At 44.9% G+C, this 22,801-nt stretch overlaps 1 protein-coding gene across 4 annotated transcripts in view; it reads right to left on the reverse strand.

The window, feature by feature from the left end:
• ptpro (protein tyrosine phosphatase receptor type O) overlaps positions 1 to 19,570 on the reverse strand; it is a 202,106-nt gene extending 182,536 nt beyond the window's left edge. For all 4 annotated transcript variants that reach the window (XM_086010114.1, XM_086010113.1, XM_086010111.1 and 1 more), the window contains exon 1: positions 19,358 to 19,570. In XM_086010114.1, coding sequence (XP_085866240.1) covers positions 19,358 to 19,432 — 75 coding nt within the window. In that variant the 5' untranslated portion in view covers positions 19,433 to 19,570. The remainder of the gene's footprint in view (positions 1 to 19,357) is intronic.
• Positions 19,571 to 22,801: the final 3,231 nt, after the last annotated feature.

Genomic DNA, 22,801 nt, shown 5'->3' on the forward strand with positions numbered 1-22,801 from the left:
ACACACATGGTATTCAGTATCTTATTTAAAAAGTATTGCCAAAGTATATTTAATGCAACTAGTGTCTGTTCACTTAATTCTGATAACAGAATTCTGAAATTAACTTGATATTATATTGGACACATACTTCCATAAACTAAGAGCATAGTTACAATTAGCCCCCATTTGCATAAGGGTCAGTATAGTTTCAGTCCTCTGCGATTCTAAACTCTGAGGTTTCAGACCCTTATTACTTTCAATCATTCTTACATAAATTTGCTGCCTTATACTGACTGACAGAGACTCATTTGAAATGAATTCCGCAATCCAATGTGCTGTTCAATAATGCATTACAGCACACACATGTATGATGTTCAAAAATATATGAACCTGCAATTCATAGAACGCATCTAATATTTAACAAGGCAGCCCAACATACACTGAGCTTTGTTTAACATGATGTGGAGATGCCGGTGTTGGACTGGGGTAGACAAATATAAGAAATCACACAACACCAGGTTATAGTCCAACAGCTTTATTTGAAATCACAAGCTTTCGGAGCGCTGCTCCTTCGTCAGGTGAAGTGGAGAGATGCATAAAAACACAGCTTATATAGTCAGAGAATAATGTCAGATGTTTACAGGTAATCTTTCTAACTGCCATTTATCACACCTCGGCAGAGAGATAATCACAGCAATCAAAGGTGTAAATGGTGTCCAAACAGGTCAGTCAGGAAAACATTACATCAAAGAACAATGAGATGGGGTCACAAGGGGTCAAATGTTGCAGATGCTGGGGTCTGTATGAAAAACAAAAAAAGACAAAAAACATTTTTTTTGCTGGAAATCACAGCAGGTCCGGCCGCATCTGTGTGGAGAGAACAAGCCAACGACGACTCGAGTCTGGATGACCCTACGTCAGGTGGGGTTACATGTAGCGTGACATGAACCCAAGATCCCGGTTGAGGCCGTCCTCATGGGTGTGGAACTTGGCTATCAGTTTCTGCTCGACGATTTTGCGTTGTCGTGTGTCTCGAAGGCCGCCTTGGAGAATGCTTACCCGAAGATCAGAGGCTGAATGTCCTTGACTGCTGAAGTGTTCCCCGACTGGGAGGGAACACTTCTGCCTGGTGATTGTTGCGCGGTGTCCGTTCATCTGTTGTCGCAGTGTCTGCATGGTCTCGCCGATGTACCATGCTCCGGGGCATCCTTTCCTGCAACGTATGAGGTAGACAACGTTGGCTGAGTCACATGAGTATGTACCATGTACCTGGTGGGTGGTGTCCTCACGTGTGATGATGGTATCTGTGTTGATGATCTGGCATGTCTTGCAGAGGTTGCTGTGGCAGGGTTGTGTGGTGTCGTGGTCGCTGTTCTCCTGAAAGCTGGGTAATTTGCTGCGAACGATGGTCTGTTTGAGGTTAGGTGGCTGTTTGAAGGCAAGTAGTGGAGGCGTGGGGATGGCCTTAGCGAGGTGTTCGTTGTCATCGATGACATGTTGAAGGCTGCGAAGAACGTGGCGTAGTTTCTCCGCTCCGGGGAAGTACTGGACGACGAAGGGTACTCTGTTGGTTGTGTCCCGTGTTTGTCTTCTGAGGAGGTCTATGCGATTTTTCGCTGTGGCCCGTCGGAACTGTCGATCGACGAGTCGAGCGTCATATCCCGTTCTTATGAGGGCGTCTTTCAGCATCTGTAGGTGTCCATCGCGTTCCTCCTCGTCTGAGCAGATCCTGTGTATTCGCAGGGCTTGTCCATAGGGGATGGCTTCTTTAACGTGGTTAGGGTGGAAGCTGGAGAAGTGGAGCATCGTGAGGTTGTCCGTGGGCTTGCGGTAGAGTGAAGTGCTGAGGTGTCCGTCTTTGATGGAGATTCGTGTGTCCAAGAATGAAACCGATTCTGAGGAGTAGTCCATGGTGAGTTTGATGGTGGGATGGAACTTGTTGATGTTATCGTGTAGTCTTTTCAGCGATTCTTCGCCGTGGGTACATAGGAAGAAAATGTCGTCGATGTATCTGGTGTATAGTGTTGGTTGGAGGTCCTGTGCAGCGAAGAAGTCTTGCTCGAACTTGTGCATGAAGATGTTGGCGTATTGGGGTGCAAATTTGGTCCCCATGGCTGTTCCGTGTGTTTGGGGAAAGAACTGGTTGTTGAAGGTGAAGACATTGTGGTCAAGGATGAAGCGGATGAGTTGTAGGATGGCGTCTGGAGATTGGCTGTTGTTGGTGTTGAGTACTGAGGCTGTCGCAGCGATGCCATCATCGTGGGGGATACTGGTGTAGAGTGCCGAGACGTCCATCGTGGCGAGGAGTGTTCCTGGTTCAACTGGTCCGTGGGTGCTGAGTTTCTGTAAGAAGTCTGTAGTGTCACAACAGAAGCTGGGGGTTCCCTGTACGATGGGTTTCAGGATGCCCTCGACGTGTCCAGAGACGTTCTCACACAGGGTTCCGCTGCCTGATACGATAGGACGTCCGGGTGTGTTGGCTTTGTGTATCTTTGGGAGGCAGTAGAAGTCTCCCACACGGGGAGTACGTGGGATGAAAGCACGTAGGATGCTTTGAAGGTCTGGATCGAAGGTCTTGATCAGTCTGTTGAGTTGGTGGGTGTGTTCTTTGGTCGGATCTGCGGGTAACTGTCTGTAGTGTTCCTGGTTCTCCAGTTGTTGGTATGCTTCTTTGCAATAGTCTGTTCTGTTCTGTATGAAGATGGCTCCTCCTTTGTCTGCTGGTTTGATGACGATGTTGCGGTTGGTCTTGAGAGCGTGGATGGTGTTGCATTGTGCTCGGGTGACATTCTGGACTGTCTTGTGAGTGCGGCTGATGAATCTGGCGTTGATGCATCACCTGACAGCTTGAGCATACATGTCAAGCTTAGGGCAGCGACCCTCCGGAGGGGTCCAATTTGACTCTTTCTTCTTCGGTTGCTGCACTGCGGATCCCTCTGTCTGCTGGTCCGGATCATTGATTGTCTCATTGGGTTCGCTGCTGACATCTTGGGATTTGTGGAAGAATTCCCGGAGCCTCGTTCTCCTGATGAATTCCTCTGTGTCTGCCACGAGACCGATGGGGTCCATTTTGGTGGTGGGGCAGAAATTGAGCCCTTGGCTGAGAACTTCAATTTCGTCTGGTTGAAGGGTGTGGTCGGACAGGTTGACGATGGACTTCCCTGTGGTTTCAACCGTGGTACCGGGAGAGGCTTGGTTGCTACTGCTGGTGATGCCGAGTTTCTCAAGCTTCCTGTTCTTGGTGTGCATGTAGGCAGCGTAGTTCCGTTGCCTCGTCGAGCAGAAACTGATTGCCAAGTTCCGCACCCATGAGGACGGCCTCAACCGGGATCTTGGGTTCATGTCACGCTACATGTAACACCACCTGACGTAGGGTCATCCAGACTCGAGTCGTCGTTGGCTTGTTCTCTCCACACAGATGCGGCCGGACCTGCTGTGATTTCCAGCAAAAAAAATGTTTTTTGTCTTTTTTTGTTTTTCATACAGACCCCAGCATCTGCAACATTTGACCCCTTGTGACCCCATCTCATTGTTCTTTGATGTAATGTTTTCCTGACTGACCTGTTTGGACACCATTTACACCTTTGATTGCTGTGATTATCTCTCTGCCGAGGTGTGATAAATGGCAGTTAGAAAGATTACCTGTAAACATCTGACATTATTCTCTGACTATATAAGCTGTGTTTTTATGCATCTCTCCACTTCACCTGACGAAGGAGCAGCGCTCCGAAAGCTTGTGATTTCAAATAAAGCTGTTGGGAGTATAACCTGGTGTGTGATTTCTTACATTTGTTTAACACAGCACAATTGAACTCAAATTAAATTTTGTATGTTTTTTTTTAAAAAAGACATCCTTTCATAGATTTTTCTTATAGGTCATGAATGATTTAAAGGAGCTTTCTCCAGGCAGCAATTCAACAATAATATTAATCAGATCTAATCAACATATCTTGCACATATCCCAGGCTTTTCATTCTATTTAATATCTCAAGTTGAACACACAGTGAAAGTGGTAGAGTGCAATGCTCAAATATAATGGCAGTAATTAGTTTCCAGAGAGAGAGTCTGGATTGATTTTAAATAGAATAACAAAATACTGCGGATGCTGGAAATCTGAAATAACAACAGAAAATGCTGGAAATACTCAGCAGGCCAGGCAGCATCCGTGGAGAAACAGAGTTAACGTTTCAGGTCTGGGACCCTTCATCAGAACTGAAAAAAGCTGGAGATGTAACAGATATTAAGCAGGTGCAGAGACAGGGGGGGGGGGGGGTTAGGAGGAGAGGAAGAAATAGAAAGAACATCCTGTACTTTTGTAAGAGGCAGGAAAGATAAAATGTTGCAAATGGGAATGGCAAAAATCATACTGCATGAAAAATGGGGGCAGGGATAATTATCTGAAATTGTTGAACTCAATGTTGAGTCCGGCAGGCTGCAAAGTGCCCAATCGAAAGATGAGGTACTGTTCCTCGAGCTTACGTTGAGCTTCATTGGAACAATGTAATAGCCCGAGGACAGAGAGATCAGAGTGGGAGTGAAGCGGTGAATTAAAGTGGCAGGCGACCGGAAGCTCAGGGTCACCCTTACGGACTGAATGGAGGTGTTCCGCAAAGCAGTCGCCCAATCTGCATTAGGTCTCCCCAATGTAGAGGAGACCGCATCGTGAGCAGTGAATACAGTATATTAAACTGCAAGAAGTACAAGTAAATCGCTGTTTCACCTGGAAGGGGTGTTTGGGGCCCTGGACAGTGGGAAGGGAGGAGGTAAAAGGGCATGTGTTGCATCTCCTGCGCTTGCACGGGAAGGTGCCGGGCGAAGGGGAAGGGCTGTTGGGGGTGATTGAGGAGTGGACCAGGGTGTCGCGGAGGGAGTGGTCCTTTCGGAATGCTGAAAGGGGAGGTGAGGGGAAGATGTGTTTGGTGGTGGGATCACGTTGGAGGTGGCAGAAATGGCGGAGGATGATCCGTTGAATGTGGAGGCTGGTGGGATGAAAGGTGAGGACAAGGGGAACCCTATCGTGGTTCTGGGAGGTAACAGATATTAAGCAGGTGCAGAGACGGGGGGGGGGGTGGTTAGGAGGAGAGGAAGAAATAGAAAGAACATCTTGTACTTTTGTAAGAGGCAGGAAAGATAAAGGGGGAGAAATTCGGTTGATAGCGCCACCGATTAACGCCTAAAGAGGCCGAGAAGTGGGGCGCTAGCCAATTTCCGGGCGGGCGCAAGGCGCCTAGCGCCTCGCCCCATATTGAGCACGCATTTAGCGCCGGCGCTAAATCTTAGCGCCCGCTCATGGGCGCAGGCTGATTATGACGGCCTAGAAATTCAGTGCCCTTAGCACCGATTTTGCAGCGCTAGAGGGCCTAGCGCTGCAATTGGCGCCGGTTCCTAAATTGCCTGGGGCCCTTCCGCGGCGGTAGACCGGTAGCGCTGCGCCGGCACCGATGACGTCATCGGTGTGCGCAGCGTCCCGGTTGCCGTGGTAACCCGGCCCCAAGCCGAAATTCAGTTGCGCCCGCCTCGCCCGTGGCAGGCGCAACTAAGACTCTGGCAACAGAGTCTTCCCCCAGTGTGCGCCGGCGCATAAAGGTGGAGCGGCGGCCGGCCGCGTTCCCGGCGGCCGCCTGCCCGCACCTCCCTTCCCGGACTCCTGCATTCCCCCCCCCGCGGCCCTGATCAGTATCTCATGCGAGCCCGGCACTTCCCCGAGGTGCCGGGCTCAGATGTCGGGTCAATCCGCCGGACAGTTGTCGGCTGCAGGCAGCTCCTCCTTAACAGGAGGAGGAGGCCTGCAGTTCCCCCGCCTGCCGCACCGCATCGGGTGCCGCAGCGGGGGATTAGCGCCGGGAAACCCAAGTTGACGCCCGTTTTGAGGCGCTAAAGGAGGGTTTTAGCGCCCGCCGCCGTCTGGGCCCGGCGCACCCGAATTTTCGTCGGGCGCTGCCGCATTACCGCTGGCGCAAACTTTCTGGCGCTACAGCCCTGGCAAGACCAGAACCCAATTTCTAGGCTGACGTCATTTCAGTGTGCAATGCCTTTTGGGTGCCCCGGACCGGAAATTCAGTGGCACCCCCCTCTGTAGCGCCTGGCGCTAATAGTGACAGCTTACCTGGGCCTTACCAAGTCGCTCTCGGGCTGGAGGAGCGTTATTTAAAGGGGACTGGTGTGGTTTAAAAGCGGCAGCCATTTTTGGATCACAACTTCCTCGAGAGCTACAAAGAGTTGCTGAGCTGCACACTGAGAGCCATTTGACCACTGAGCCAGCGCAGGCAGACGATCTTCAGCCTTCTGACCATCACCTTGCTGTTGGTGAGCCTTGACAACGGGGAACCTTCCTGTGGGCACTTATTATGGGGGCTGCATTGGAGGGGAACGTCCTGCTGCTGAATCATCTGGAAAGGGCACTGAGACGCAGGGAGAGGGGGGCAGGCATGGCCAGACGGAGGAGGGCCAACAGACGTCGCCACAGCAGACCTTACGCTGGCAGGGTTATCCGACAGCAGTTTTCCTACATGAGCATGCCGGAGGAGCAGTGTGTCAGAAGGCTGCGATTTAGAAAGGAGGTGGTGAATGAGCTGTGCCAGCTGCTTCAGCCAGATCTGCAGCCTCAGATAAGGTGCAGGACATCTCTGTCGGCGACTGAGAAGATGGCTGCTGGCCTGAACTTCTATGCGAGCGGCTCTTCTCAGGCTGCGCGTCAGAGGCTGATCAGAAGTAGCTTCTAGGCCCCTCTCACGGAATACTTGCTGCCATTCCAAGAACAGGAATGGAACCAGTCTGATACCCCCAAGCCTGTGAAGGGCAAAATGCATGTAAATAGCAGGCATGGCCATTGTAAATGAAGAAAGTGTTTCATTACACAAAATGTGGTTCCTTCAAACATGAGAAAGCTATGGCAACAGAAAGCAAAACTAATACACTGACACATAACTGCCTCTCACACCCGGGAGACTGTCCAAAACATAAATCACATTCCGACCATCTTCCTTGGCCTTGATTCCACTGCGCCAACCAAAGCATCCAATGCCCCATCAGTGAGGCGTTCTGCCCTCTGCCTCACCCTCTCCATGTCTTGCTAGGCTGGTGCGCCACAGGTAGGCTCCCACCGCTTTGAAGGCCTACAAGGCAGTGAGTGTGTCTGGTGATGCCAATTGACCTGCCCCTTTAAGAGCTGGCCGGCGCCACTGTGTCTCAGGGAAAGTGATTATTGACAGCACCCTCGCTGCGCCCCGCCGCCGCGAAATTGGGTTGCGCCGCCGGGTTAGTGCCTTAAGAGTAGCGTGCAGCGCCTGATTTAGCGCCGCAATCACCTTTAGAGGCGCTGCAACCCAATATCGTGCTAGGTGGCGCTAAATTGCGCCTGGCGCTAAACTTTGCGCATCGCCAGGACTAGCGCCCCAATCGTGGCTATACCGAATTTCTAGGCCAAAATGTTGCAAATGGGATTGGCAAAAATCATACTGCATGAAAAATGGGGGAAGGGATAATTATCTGAAATTGTTGAACTCAATGTTGAGTCCGGCAGGCTGCAGTACGATAGGGTTCCCCTTGTCCTCACCTTTCATCCCACCAGCCTCCACATTCAACGGATCATCCTCCGCCATTTCCGCCACCTCCAACGTGATCCAACCTCCAAACACATCTTCCCCTCACCTCCCCTTTCAGCATTCCGAAGGGACCACTCCCTCCGCGACACCCTGGTCCACTCCTCAATCACCCGCAACAGCCCTTCTCCTTCATCACCTGGCACCTTCCCGTGCAAGCGCAGGAGATGCAACACATGCCCTTTTACCTCCTCCCTTCCCACTGTCCAGGGCCCTAAACACCCCTTCCAGGTGAAACAGTGATTTACTTGTACTTGCAATTTAATATACTGTATTCGCTGCTCACGATGCGGTCTCCTCTACATTGGGGAGACCAAACGCAGATTGGGTGACCGCTTTGCGGAACACCTCCGTTCAGTCCGTAAGGGTGACCCTGAGCTTCCGGTCGCCTGTCACTTTAATTCACCGCTTCACTCCCACTCTGATCTCTCTGTCCTCGGGCTATTGCATTGTTCCAATGAAGCTCAACGTAAGCTTGAGGAACAGCACCTCATCTTTCGATTGGGCACTTTGCAGCCTGCCGGACTCAACATTGAGTTCAACAATTTCAGATAATTATCCCTGCCCCCATTATTCATGCAGTACGATTGTTGCCATACCCATTTGCAACATTTTATCTTTCCTGCCTCTTACAAAAGTACAGTATATTCTTTCTATTTCTTCCTCTCCTCCTAACCCCCCCCCCCGTCTCTGCACCTGCTTAATATCTGTTACATCTCCAGCTTTTTCCAGTTCTGATGAAGGGTCCCAGACCTGAAACGTTAACTCTGTTTCTCTCTCCACGGATGCTGCCTGGCCTGCTGAGTATTTCCAGCATTTTCTGTTGATTTTAAATAGACTCTGCCTTCATTGTCTTTAGGAATCATTGCTTTGTGCATTTCAACTAGATGCTTCCACTTGTGAACATCCCATACCATTGTCTAAAATCTAACCATAAAAATCCCTGTATCAAGTACCATAACAGAGACCGTCAAAATGTGGATTGGTTTAATTAACTTAGTAACAAAACTGATCTATTTACAGCACATAATGTTTTTTGACAGGCTTATATCAATTTATCAAAAGACAAGAAAAATACTGTGCCTTTAAATTGAGAAATTAAAATTGGTGAGTAATGCCAAGTAATGTTTTGGTGATATGGTGTTGACAATGGGTTCTTTCAGTTCAGACTGTTTCTCATGTCACAGTGAAAATGGTTTAGCTGCAGTAGTGCCCTGCGTGATGCCTCCATATCATACTGAGTACTTGACTGTTCTGGATACTTACATAATCTTCCAGAGACGCACTAGGAGTTTGGAGGTACAGTAAACTCAGTTCCAGAAATAAAATCAACAATGTCTGCTTCCCTCACTGGGTAGCCCGCTCACCTCAGAGTCAGAGGTTCATGGGTTCAAGCCCCACTACATGACCTGAGCACGTAATCTCGGCTGATACTTCAGTGCAGTATGGACGGAGTGCTGTATTGTTAGAAGGTGCTGTCTTTCTGTTAAGGTATTAAACCAAATGTACCTGTTTAGCAGGATGTAAAAGGTCCCATGACACTATAGGCAGGATTTTCATTGGGCCGTGGAGGCGGGATTGGAGGCGTGCGGGGGGGGGGGTTAACATCTCGAAATCGGGAAGCACGAACCCATCCCGCCCCCAACCCACCTCCATGCCAGTTTCAAAGGAGGCGGATACCCGACCTGTGCTGGGAGCCGCCTCCCCGAGGCGGGAAGGGGATTAGTGCCAATTAACTGCCCGTTAACAGGCAGTTTTTAGCCTAATCCCTATTTTTTTTGCTGAAGTGTGTGGATTCCCGACGGCTCCAAACCACGCCAAGTTAGCAAGGCGGACCGTCGGGCTGAAGGGCTTGGAGGGTTCAAGATGTCTGGTGTTCAGGTGAGTGATAGGTGCATGAGTTCAGAGGTAAGTGTGTTTGGTGTGTGTAAAGTGTTTAAAGAAGTTTTACATACCTTTACTTACCTTTACAGCCTTCCTTCCTTCAGGTCTCGGGAGTCCCTCATCTCATTGGCACAGAAAGCAGAATGGCCGCGAGCTGTCAAAATTTGCAGCTTTCAGCTTTCTGTTCTGGAGAGATCTCTAAATCAGCCTGAGAGGAAGGAATTAACTTGGAGAACAGATTGTCAGTGTTTGACAGCTTCAAACAGCTGTCAAATGCTGATATTTCATCTGTCAAAATCTGTCAATCTGTGACATCACCTGTTGCCGGGTGGCCCTTAATTGACCTTGTTGAGCCCGCCCAGCGGGCTCAGCAGGCCAATCAAGTGAAAATCGCGTGGATTGGCCACAACTCGATGGAGGCGGGACTACAACTCCGAAAGTTATAGTCCCGCCTCCTACACGCCTCCTCAATCAAAATCCAGCCTTATGTGTTGATTGAGAGTATACTGTGTCCAATAGTGCTTCTTCAAACAACACAATTAAAAACAGAATAACTGGCCATAGAGTCATAACAGCACTGAAGGAGACCATTCGGCCCTTCGTGTCTGTGCTGGCTCTCTGTGGAGCAATCCAGTCAATCCCATTCCCCTGCTCTATCCCTGTAGCCCTGCAAGTTTATTTCCCTCAAGTGCCTATTCAGTCTATTCTTGAAAACATTGAGTGTCTCCGTTTCCACCGCTTCTGTCGGCAGCGAGTTCCAGGTCCTCACCACTCGCTGCATAAAAAGTTTTTCCTCACATCCCCCCTGTATCTCTTGCCCAAAACCTTAAATCTGTGTCCCATAGTCCTTGTACCATCAACTAGTGGGAACAGCCTTTCCCCGTCTAGCCTATCCAAACCTGTCATAATCTTGTACACCTCTATCAAATCACCCCTCAACCTCCTTTGCTCTAATGAAAACAAATCCAGCTTCTCCAAATTGTCCTTGTAACTAAGATCCCCCAACCCCGGTAGTATCAGCGAGCAATACAAAGTCAGTGCAAGTGTGTGAAGACTTTCCCTTTTCAAAATAAATGGAGTATAACAAGAGAGTTAGCAACGTTGATGCTGTAGTTAAATATTGCCTTTGTATTACAGCAATGAACCTTTGGCCTGTATTTTTTCAGGTTATATTAGCTTGTTAACTTTCTCAATGTTACAGGGACAATTTGCCCATTATAACTCTCAGCAAGCGATCCAATGAGGGCTGGGAGCTCTCCCATGCCCATGGACTCAGAGCCATGATTCTATGTTACCAATTTCTTGCAGTTAAGACATGTAAGCATTTGTTTTGTGCACCTAGGCAAGCCTCATCCCCGCTCAGTGCATTGATCAGTGAAGCGATGAAGAAATTGCTCAACATACACTCTACATTTAGCTTTGTGTTTCTATGGATTTAATCTTGATCTAGCAAAAATCGGGTGCTTTAAAAAAAGGAAAACTGTTCAGCATTCTATGGAATATTCCTAATTTTCACACGCATCAGAGGCGATTTTCTAGTTGTTGGTGACATTTCCACTGACCTGCACGAATATCTTTTATCATAAGGCTGCTTGGAATAAACTGCATGTTCTGAAACTGTTAGCCTTGCACACACTACTGCTCAACTAAAGGCTGTATTGGGTGGCACCCACAAAAAAACTCCACTTATGTCCATATTTGCACCATTGGAAGCAAGTACTGGAGAGAGAGAGAGAGAGAGAGAGAGACAGACAGACAGACAGACAGACAGAAATGCTCGCTCACATTCACAGATGAACAGTTGCACAGTTGTACAGCTCAGAATATCACCCATTTATGATTTACTACACCTCCCTTTCCCACCTTGTCCATGCATGATCTGAAGAAAGATGTGTTTAATCAGGTTGGTTGCTTGCCGCCTTACATATGTAAAATTAAGTTTAATTAAGTTTACAAAAGCTGCTGGGTATGTTTTGATTTACACTGGTGATAATAAAACCAAACCTTTGAAAACATAATTAGACTATATGAATTAATGAGTAAAGTCAGTCTTGTGTAAATGTTAATGTGCATTAGATCGTGAGTAAGGATAACACCTCTTATAAAGCCCCTGATGTGTACACACCATTTAATTCAGTCTCAGGACTTTTCATTGTTCTGTATTGTTACACAGCAAAGCTGCTGATGGGAAGTCAAAAGGAACTAGAGCCACCTGAAGACAAATGTACTGATCCTAAAGCATAACCAGAACTAATAACTCCCAGTAGTGACCATGAAGGCCTGCAGATTCAGTGATTAATTTGCCACAGGAGGGTTTGTTTGGACTGTTTGTTCAATGCTATGAAAGATAGCCCAAAGAGCACAAAATATAGTCTTGCTTCCTGTTGCCCCCTTTCAAAAAGGGAATAATCTGGGTTGACTCGAGTATTCCTGCCTCTGCTACAGTTTAAAGGCACACCATCTCCTATGGTTTCTTACTGGAAGTAGCAGATGCCATTTGTCCCAATGAATGATCATTGTGTACCAAACACAGTACATTCATTGGATCATTTATTGCATCATTGCTTGTGTAGAATCATAAACTAGTACAGCACAGAAGGAAGCCATTCGGCCCATCGAGTGTCTCATAGCACTGTGCATGATGAGCATTTTGGTCAGCTAGGTTTTTGACATGCAGAAACTCATCACCATGTTAAAACGTCTCCAAATCAAATGGCGCAATCCACACTGGTAGACTTTCTGTTGGCCCAATATGGCGTGTACGCTGCCTCCTTGTAGAGACATGCTCTGCTTCCTTGTCCAGAGAGATCAGGCACAGGTGGGCAAAAGCCAACACATCAGGACCTCTAAGGTCACAGTGCGTGCTGCTGAAGTTTAAACAGATAAAACTGCATAGTTTACCAGCACTAGTAATCTTCCCACTGCCTGTCCTGGCTCGGAGCATTCTCTCCATTAGGGCACTGGCTTAGTCTTTCCTTTGAACTGTCCCACTCCAAACATTAGTTTCTGGCAGAGATTACACAGTTGACCTGCTCCTATTGTAAGGATTTGTAGCTCATTTGAACAACTGGCATGAAACTATCTGCAACATCTCTCAAGTTTTATTCAGAATGTCTGCTCCCTTCTGAACACGGGGGGGGGGGGGGGTGTGGTGAAATTGTGTATGGGTGGGAACGCAAAACAGACGGAATCGCAAAATTGATGTCAATCGAACTGAAAATGGGGCGCAGCGTACAACAGGCGACCAATGCATTACCGCATGTTATTTTACCCCTATGGTATTTCTATATCAATCCCATTACATCTCCATTTCCTTCAGGAATTTATTTTTTACTAACTCAAAATGTGTTCTCTTACTCAATGTAGGAGTTTTTCCAACCTTAGGTCCTTTTCTGGAGCTGAGGTGATCCAGAGGGCATTCTGCTATATGCATTTTGACCAAGAGGATGATTAAATGTGCACAATTTGGGTGAGTTTTTATCCAGTTGTACCTGTCAGTTGCCACAAATTGCTTCAAGAGTGTTTAAGATTTTGGCATTTGTTAACCTTGACACTAATTCCTCTATGGTCTGTATAGTTTCCTTTCTGTAGCTTTATTTAAATCTTTAGGGTTGAGGCATATTCTCACTCCTTCACTGTTTGGCTTGACTCCTCTCACCACACCTTTGACCTGTTGGCTTAGTGCTTTGATTTCACTACACCGATTTTCACCACGTTAGTTTTTTCCAGCTCATCACAAACATTAGTGACTGTCACCTTCTTTGGTGCATATCTGACGGGTTGAGTGCCTGGCATTAGTCGTATGCTCCACCTTCTTGCTACGCAGCCCCAGCCTCTAAAATAAATCAGCACACATTTTGTCACTTTTCAGCATTTATTGTTAGTGACTGTCAATTCATTTGATCAATCCTAACTGTTGGCACATTTGAAATCAAAGGGCTGGCTGTTGCAGAATGTAGAATTCCAGACTTTTGTCTTTATATTCACACACAAGGCTAGATTTCTTGATCGGCTTGATGCCATGCCTAGAGTACATCACCAAGTTTGCATTAGGTTTTCTCAATCTAGTGCTTAGCTTCATGTAAATGACTGTGGCATGACATTACACTGTGTTCCTGCGTCTAGCTTAAAATGAACAGCTCTGTTTATCTTGCGGTTGACTGTCCATTCAATGTCATCTCCTGTCTGAATCTCATCCAATCCCACTAACAGTGCTCTGCCACTCTGAACTTTCTTTGTCATTTTTTGCTTGTCTGACAAGGATGGTTTTGGTTTTGGCTTTGCAAACTGAGAAAGAATATTTAGTTTATAAAAAAAAATCATTCACATTTGACCATTTACTGGACGTTTTGCTTCTCGTGTGATTTACCGCAATATTTACAATCCATGATTTGTTGTTGACCAGCTAGATCTGGGTTTTGCTTTTGCATTGTATGCAATGACATCTCTGCTCCACTCACTACTTCAGGTTTTACTGGCTTCTGTTCCTCTGCAATAATTAACTGCCTTCTGTAGATCTTTGCTATCTGTAATTCGGGTCTGACAAATCCTGTCAGGGATCCGTACTCGAAGATTTGGCCTTTTTTCGCAAATCTATGAAACCTGAGCTTGAAGCCTGGTATTAAGTGTATCTTTTGTACTTGGGTATAAAATATTCTTCAAATTTATCTGTCAATAGCTCCCAGCTCCACTTATCTTCTGTATTATACACCCCTATTATGTCCTCACCCAATACATGCAGTAATTAACTGACATTCTGTCTGTCCCCCCCCCCCCCCCACCCCAGGCCAATTCCCACTGTGAACAATGTTTTCTTCTATTTTCCCACATTTCCACTCACTGCCCTTCTGAATTTCAAATAAACCATTTCTAGTTGGGATACCAAGCAACGGTTTACAGCCTATTTCAACAACTGTCAAGAGCCCCCCTGGATCGTATCTCAAGCTTTATTCAAAATATCTCGAGTCCTTCTCGGAGCACACGGAGGTAGACTTTGGTCTGCATGGCCTGGATGGTAATCTGGTGGGCTGGGTCACACCCCCTTTACACAACCCATCTGATCGTCATTCCATTGAAAGTAATGGAATGAAAATCAGGTGGCTTTTATAAAGGGCATGCGATCCAGCCAGGTTTTTGGTTGGATGTATTCCTGAAAGTTTCATCATATGACCTCCTGCTTCCAACTGCCTCGCCCAGTCAAACAGCCTTTTCCCCCCCCATCTCCAATATTTTTTATAACTAATAAATTAAAGTGTTCAAAGAAAATGAAAAATCATATAATGCCCCTATGATTTTTCTCACAGCAGTTTCCAGGAGATTAATCTTTAAATTCCTGGAGACTCCAGGCCAATCCTGGTGGGTTAGTAACCCTAGACCCATCCCACTAGATTACCCCCCAGGTGCTGAAGACAAAACCTAACCCACGATGTTTATATCTGAATCCAATCTCTGACCGCTAAATGGCTCCAAGGAATATTGATAAACCATTACATCCAGGCTTTTCACAAAGAACTCCAATTCCCAGTGTCTTGTTTCCTAGTTATAATTTGCTTGGGGACTCGAGCCATATTATGAGGGCTGCACAATTGTTATACCTTTTCTGGGAGGGTGGGGAATGCTTAAATATCTAATCAGCACTCATTTTAAACTCAAATGAGAGACTGAAAGAAAAAGTTATTTTGATATATTTGAGAGTGTTCAAGGCGCAATATGTTCCTTTCCGTCAAGTTAAAATAGTTTAAGTGCAATATAAGTGAAGCAATTTTTCAACACTTACACTAATCGTGCTAGATGGACCAAATCTTTATGCTTTCAGGGAGAGTTTACTGCACTTTAGTATTCTGAGAAATACGCTGAATGTTATCGACCATTACTTTTTAAAAATTGAAAATCTGACGTAAAAAAACTAAAAAAAAATGTTTTAGTTGCAAACACAGAATTCACAAGCTTATAGCAAAGATTAGAAAAATACCTAGTTCCACCAGTGTGCAGCTTTTCATATTTCCTCAACTAATTCTACTTGGATTACATCCAGAAAAATTCATCCCGCTCATGATGTGCTGGTTCTTTACTAATCTTCAACAGTGTAATTTTCTTAATTTATCATCAACTGCCTATTCAGCGAGGTTGGAAAAGATTATGGGAGTAAGGAGATGTGACAAGCTAAGCATGACATCAGTCAGCCCTTTTTGGGTGGCAGTGTGGGAAGGAAGTATTAAAGTTAAGGAGATTTGGGGTCAACTATTTTCTAAAGCAATGTTTGGCATGAAGAAAAATGATACAGGGCAGTTGCTAGGGCACAGCTTAATTTCATAAGATATACAATTAAGTTCATAACTCACTGGAAAATTACTGAAATTAATTCTCATTATTCTCTTGAATTGATGAGATATAATTTTGTTCTGACCCAGCCTCTGTACTGCAAAGCAGCTCATTATTTAAGTAGTGTGGATAAAGATTGTGCAAAAATATGCTGGGCCTCACTAAGGTCACATTACATGAGGAGTTGACTCCACATTAGGAGCCAACTCCTTAAGTGGCAATTTAATTACAATCAGAACAAATGTCTTTAAATATGAGCACCAGTAACCTTGAGAATTAGAAGAGAACTAAGAAAGTAAAAGATTCCTATTGAAAGTGAGAAATTCCTCAGTCTCACGTATCTGAATCCATCACAACCAAGGTGTTGAACCTTGATCAATTAGACTTCTAATATAGCCTACAGCCATCTCGGCCGGACACTCAAAATCCCGCCATAAACTACTACTTTTCTTCACCACACTCCCACCCCGTCCCTTCAAAATCCTATCAAATGGGCCATTGTGCTGGGTTCATTTCTCCCTGGACCGTTTTTGAACTTAAAAAGGTGCTATATAAATGCAAGTTGTTGTTACTGCAACGTTAAAAAGGATGGTGCAAGATCCAATTCAGTGCCACACTGAACAAGTGTCTTTTCATTGGAACAATAGGTAACACATCACTGCATATATCGATTCTAATATAAACATTCGAGCAAGGTCAGAGGTGGACAATTCTATCATGGTGAACATGCCATTATCCGATACGCAATGGTCCATTCTATCAGACCTATTATTATTTTTGAAGTTCACTTTTGATCATTTTTCATTATTGCTGTCATAAAGTGCTTTTCAGCTTCCAGTATACGTTTGTGAAATTTACAGATTTTCTGAGTAGGCAAGATATCTGAATTTAAATAATGCACACCCACGGTCCACTCCAGTTTAGGAGATTGATCAGGACATTATGCAAAAATAACTGTCTGCGAAAGCAGCTCTTGCTCATACCCAGCAATGACTCATAATTCAAAGCAAAATGCAATTCTTTTCATCTTCAATTAGAAGTATTGTATTTCTTCCACATATAACCTGCAACATTTCATGCTGAAAAATAGACCCAAAATCCACAGCTGCTCTCTCTAAGTGAGCACACATTACTTATGAAAATTCATTCAAAGATGGTCCCCATAAAAGGAATTTTATACACAACATAATTTACTCAGGAAAATCGGTTTGATATCTGGGTGAGTGTTAGACATCAGTAAACAATGTGAAACAAAGTTACATACAAGGAATGCGCATTTGGGTGTAAAAAATTACAACACAACATTTAAACTTCTGCACGATACAACTGACCAGCATTTATGTGAGTGCCTACATGGTGACCATTTACAGGCTTTTCAACCGCAGCGTGTTTTACAGCCAAACCAGATCACTTGTCGCCATCTGAGGTCCATCCCCAAGCACTTCCAGCAGGGAAAACCTAAATAGCAACCAGGAGGGGGAACCATATCCGATTTCCCCCTCCCTAACCCAGGAGAAAGAAGCTAGTTACAATGCCTTACTGACACCCTGGCTGGGAACTGATAACTCATTATAGACCAGGGATTGAAGCTGGGACCTACCTAGACTGTATAGATCAGCTACTCTCCACCTCAACCAGCTGATGTACCAAGGGAGTATCACTGTCACTTTGATAGAAGATATAAGAACATAAGAAATAGGAGCAGGAGTAGGCCATTTGGCCCCTCGAGCCTGCTCCACCATGCAATAAGATCATGGCAGATCTTCTACCTCATCTCCACCTTCCTGAACTATCCCCATATCCCTTGATTCCCTTAATATTCAAAAATCTATCGATCTCTGTCTTGAATATACTCAACGACTGGAATTCTCTACCCCAGAGGGCTGTAGAGGCTCAAAGATTCACCATCCTCTGAGTGAAGAAATTTCTCCTCATCTCAATCCTAAATGGCCGACCCCTTATTCTGAGACTGTGACCCCTGGTTCTAGACTCCCCAGCCAGGGGAAACATCCTCCCTGCATCTACCCTGTCAAGCCCCGTAAGAATTTTGTATGTTTCAATGAGATCACCTCTCATTCTTCTAAACTCTAGAGAATATAGGCCTAGTCTACTCAATCTCTCCTCATAGGACAATCACCCATCCCAGGAATCAGTCTGGGGAATCTTCGTTGCACTCCCTCTATGGCAAGTAGATCCTTCCTTAATAAGCAGATGTGTACATTACTAGATTTGATTAATTCGAGACTACTTAAGCTCCTACTATTAAAGGACCTCATACTAGTACATAAGGGGGAAAGAGAATAACATTAAAATTGGAAGGGTCATGACCTGAAACGTTAACTCTGTTTCCCTCTCCACAGATGCTGCCTGGCCTGCTGAGTATTTCCAGCATTTTCTGTTTTTATTAAAACTGGAAACTGCCCAGCTTCATTGTGCATTACCAGAATGTAGCCCATGGGCTGCGATTGGATCCAGCTCCTGGCACCTACACATTTGCCCATTACCATTGATCCACAGACATGAGGGTGTCCTGAAGTACCAAGATGTGGATTTATATAAATTATTAATCTTGGCAGATTCTTACTGTTGTCTAACACAATGATAGGTGCTGAAATAAATATGTATATCTCTGCACACTACACACACATACATACATATACATATTCACGAATATAGTTCAACTAACGCAAATTAATCATGGTCTTAAATGTATATCTCCTACAATGACTATTATAGATAACCCATTTCTTCTTTTCTGTTGGAACGCAGCTCATTTTTTGTCTATTTATTCTCAGGTGGCTGCTGTCAAATTTATCAAAATACAAATCCACGTACATTGGCCACACGTCACAAACAATTTCCCTGTAGCTCATGCAACCACGAAAGTAAAGGGCTACAGAATGACTGTGATAGGACTATTAAAAGGCAAAGTGTTGCCCTTGGAGAGCAGATCTATTTAAACTCGTGCAACGAAAGGGTCAACATTACTGTGGTCTCCTTGGACCCCGTTTAGTCAAAGATCCATTAATTTTGCAAAATGCCAAGAGAGAAAAAACAAACCATCTGATTTTAAATCGATCTGGATAATCATTCACAGAGTAACAGCACAGGTCAATGAAAATTCATCATAAAACAGTTTTTCTTTCTGAAAAAAAAATCAAAACTCTCCCGTTATGATCTAGTATTTACCTAAAGTGACTAATCCAGGAAACAGACATTAAAGCAATACGTGACTGCTATAAGTGGCGTGCAGTACCAAGCTGGAATACATTAATCTCAGGGAAAATTAAGTGGCTTCATTGTGCCTGGAAGCATATTATGCCAAGCCGACCTTCTGTGTCAGCTCTGGTTATTAATGGTGAAAGCACATTGAGGTGGGGTGGGGGGAACTTACACACCAAGACCTTTTAAAATAATATATATTTTATACTTCACACAAGACGCTAACAATACAGAGATAATTAAAACAATTTCAGTCTGTTTTTGTACAAAATAATGTTCCTCACTTAAATTGAGGGACATGTTTTTTTTTCAAAAAGTGATGCATCAGTTTAAGGCTACATTCCGCTTACCTTTATGGCGAAAAGGAAACAAGTGATAAAAAGCACCATTGAGCAAACGGCTCCTCTTTGCAGATCCCAATGCATTTAATGGAGATGGAGAAATCTGGCAGGAGGCTCGGCTGCTGACACAGACAATGGCGTTTTCCTGCAGCATCAGATCATTTGCACTATCCCCGCTCACTCTGCATGCTGCAGACTGGGTCCCAGCCTTTCGATGGTGTCCCTCCCTCCCTCCCTTTCACTGTCACGGCTACAGCTTGGAGCTACACCACTGGATACAATTAGGCACTGTTTTTTTTGTCTCTCTCAACGGTTCCTAAAACACGCGTTCAGTGAGCAGACTGATCATCTATCCTCCTGTGATCCTTCCATCAGTGGGTTGTGTTGCATTTGATCAATGGGCAGGGAGCATCCCTACACAAAAAGCTCATTCTCTTCCTCTAACCCCGCCTCTCTCTCTCTCTCTCTCTCTCCTCCAGGGAGACTCCAGCCTATAACCAGCCGTGCGGTCCGCTTCAAACACCCGAGAGCTTTCCGTTCCTTTCCATTAACTGATCCTTCCATCATCTTATCTGGGGCAAGAGTTGTCTATGAAATCCGAACAAAATTGCAATCCAGGAGGGGAGTAGGGCGATTGTTAGAATATTCCACTAATTACTGAGTGTCAGAACCGTAATGTCTATTTTAAACAAGCCACTCTTTTTAAAGCCTGGAGTCATCCTAATCAACACCATTCAATTAATAACACTCATTTTTGTAATACCAAACTGTGGAGGACCTGTCCTTCAGTTTGTGGGGGGAGGGGTGGAAAGCAAAAAAAGAAATGCCCTTGTCTCCAGTCACAAACATCCAGATACTTCTTTTCATTCATGTCTGTGTATCTGGGTAGCTAATAAAAATAGTTCTCAATTGCACTCATTAATAATTATATATTTCTCGGAATTTAGAGGGGATGAATGGAAGAGGAGGTATGTTTCTTTGAGATATTTGTCACATGGGATTATAAACTTGCAATCTCCCTGTTTGGTTTACAAAATCAATGTTTTTACTATTTAAATCAATATAATATGTACAGTACATGTATAGCACGTGTCTATTTAAAAAATTGATTCGAACCTTTATATATTTGTTGTAATTAATTAAATCGATGACTTATACTTGTATGATTAATAAATCCTGACACATTTTTGATTTGTTGAATAGTGCTCTTTTTCCTAATATGCCAGTATGTATTTATTAAATAGGACTTGTTAGCGGATTTCTTAGTGGTTACAAAGGGTTGTTAGTCCAGCGACAATAACTCTGCTTATGATTCACGCACGAGTGGTTTATATAATAACAAGCTTTATTACACTGACTGATTTGGTCTTCCATTTATATTAAATGACAGGCAAAGAATACAACCTGGTTCCCAGACTCTGAGAACTCTCTGATGTTAGAGGGTAACACAAGTCCTTGAGTGCCTAGTTCCCAACCCTCGAGAACGCTCTGCCTAAAAGGGGACCTGGTTCTAGTTTTATACTATAAAATATAACCTTAGCCTGTGCTTATGTAATACGTAGATACGTAATATGTAGATTGCATGTTTAGCTGAGGTCGCATTTTTAGGTGTTTACCCAGCTTATATCTTTCAGCCTTTGCCTCTGTGCTGCAAGCTTTGTTTATAGTACAGCAAGTGTGTAATTTAAATCTCATCTCTTACAACAGTGGTATGTGCTGTCTTGGAACTGTCTGTTGTTCATATATAGAGACAAAATTAAGGTTTCTCTTTCTCCCATATTGATATAATAATAATACAAACAAAGCAAAGGATGCTGGGATAGCTTGACTAACTCAATCATCTTAAAGCATTCTAACAGGACTTAATTGTATTTGAATTTAAAATAACTGTTTAGCTCTTAAAGATTTTATAACATACTTATTTTCTCTGCTAAGATGATGGTTATGTGTAAAATACAGACACAGGTGTGGTTTTGATTTACTAGAACCAGATTTGTTTATCTACACTTCTGATTGGCCAATCAGGATGACACTAGGTTGCTCCAGGTGTCATCAATCAAAATAAAATGAATCTAATAAAAGAGCCCTCTTTTAAAGGGCCACAAACAATACGAACCAAATTATAAATAAAAACAAAGGAAACTTATCAAATCATAACATTATTCCGTGTCCACTCTGCAGGCCAGTCCCTCCAATGCCCACCAGTCGCGGAAGGCCTGAAGTGTGTTGGCAGACACCACGTGCTCCTTTCCCAGGGCCACCTGGGCACGGACAAAGCTGCGGCGGAGAGGTAGGCAGCCGGAGCAAACAACCCCACCGGCCATGTCCAACCTGGACCTGTGGATGGCCTCCTTGGCCAGGCCCAGGAGCAGACCCACGAGGAGGTCCTCTGCCTTGCCCACTCCCCTCCAAACCAGAGGGCCAAAGATCAGGACCATGGGACTGAAGTGCAGCCAGAAATTGAAGAGCAGGCCCCTCAAATAAAGGAAGAGGGGCTGCAGCCTCTCACACTCCATGTATGTGAAACACAGATTCAGATTGGTGTACCTACCTTTACAAAGTCAGGATTTTAGCTACTCATGCCAGTCACATACAATCAAGTTGACTAACAAATAAGCACTGCCTTTGCTTTAACTAATCATGAGCTGAGATCTGGTGTTCATTTACCAAATGTACATTTCCAATTGCCATTTGTTAATTGTTGCTTTCAGTCCTGTTAATTAACCCAAAAAGCTGCAAATGCTATGGCAAATGCATCGAGAGTCAGACTCCATGGGGGGAATTTTGCCGGTGCTCAGGGGGTGGGTTTGGAGGCAGGACTGCTGGCAAAATTGCAAAGATTGACAGTGGGTCCCGAACCTGCTGTCAACCCACCTCCATACAATCTTCCCAAGTGTCGGGTCCCCGATTTGTGCAGGGACCCAACACCTAGCGGCGGGAAGAGGATTATAGGCACTTAACTGTCTGTTAACGGGTAGTTAACAGGGAGTTAAGAGGTTTTTTCCAATTTTGACAGGTCGACTGTGGGCTTCCCGACGTCCGGACACCATGCCAGGATAAGTGTGGCATGCTGTGGGTCTACTGTAAGGTTTGTGCATTGATGACAGCTGCAGAAGTGGTGTGAAAGATCCAATGGTACATTGGTGAGTTTCAGAGGTAAGAAAATGTTGGGAAAATCATTTTTAATGTATTTAGACTTTTCTGTAGGTAACAAGGTTTGAAGTGTTTGTGTAGTCCCACCTCATTGGGAGAACCTCTCTCACCAGTGACAGATCGCTTCTGTAAACTTACCTGCAGCTGCCATCTGTTTTATCCTAAGGGGAGAGTCACTGGAGAGCCTGGGTACAAGGGCCCACCTTTGTACAGTGATTGTCAGTGTTTGCAGCACCTCAATGCTGTCAAACACTGAAAAATCATCTGTCAAAAAAAAATGTGCGTGTCCCCTTTAAGAAA

The sequence above is a fragment of the Somniosus microcephalus genome, chromosome 17, assembly GCF_052327205.1.
Source record: "Somniosus microcephalus isolate GS21.2 chromosome 17, FLI_Smic_1.0, whole genome shotgun sequence".
Classification (NCBI taxonomy): domain Eukaryota; kingdom Metazoa; phylum Chordata; class Chondrichthyes; order Squaliformes; family Somniosidae; genus Somniosus; species Somniosus microcephalus.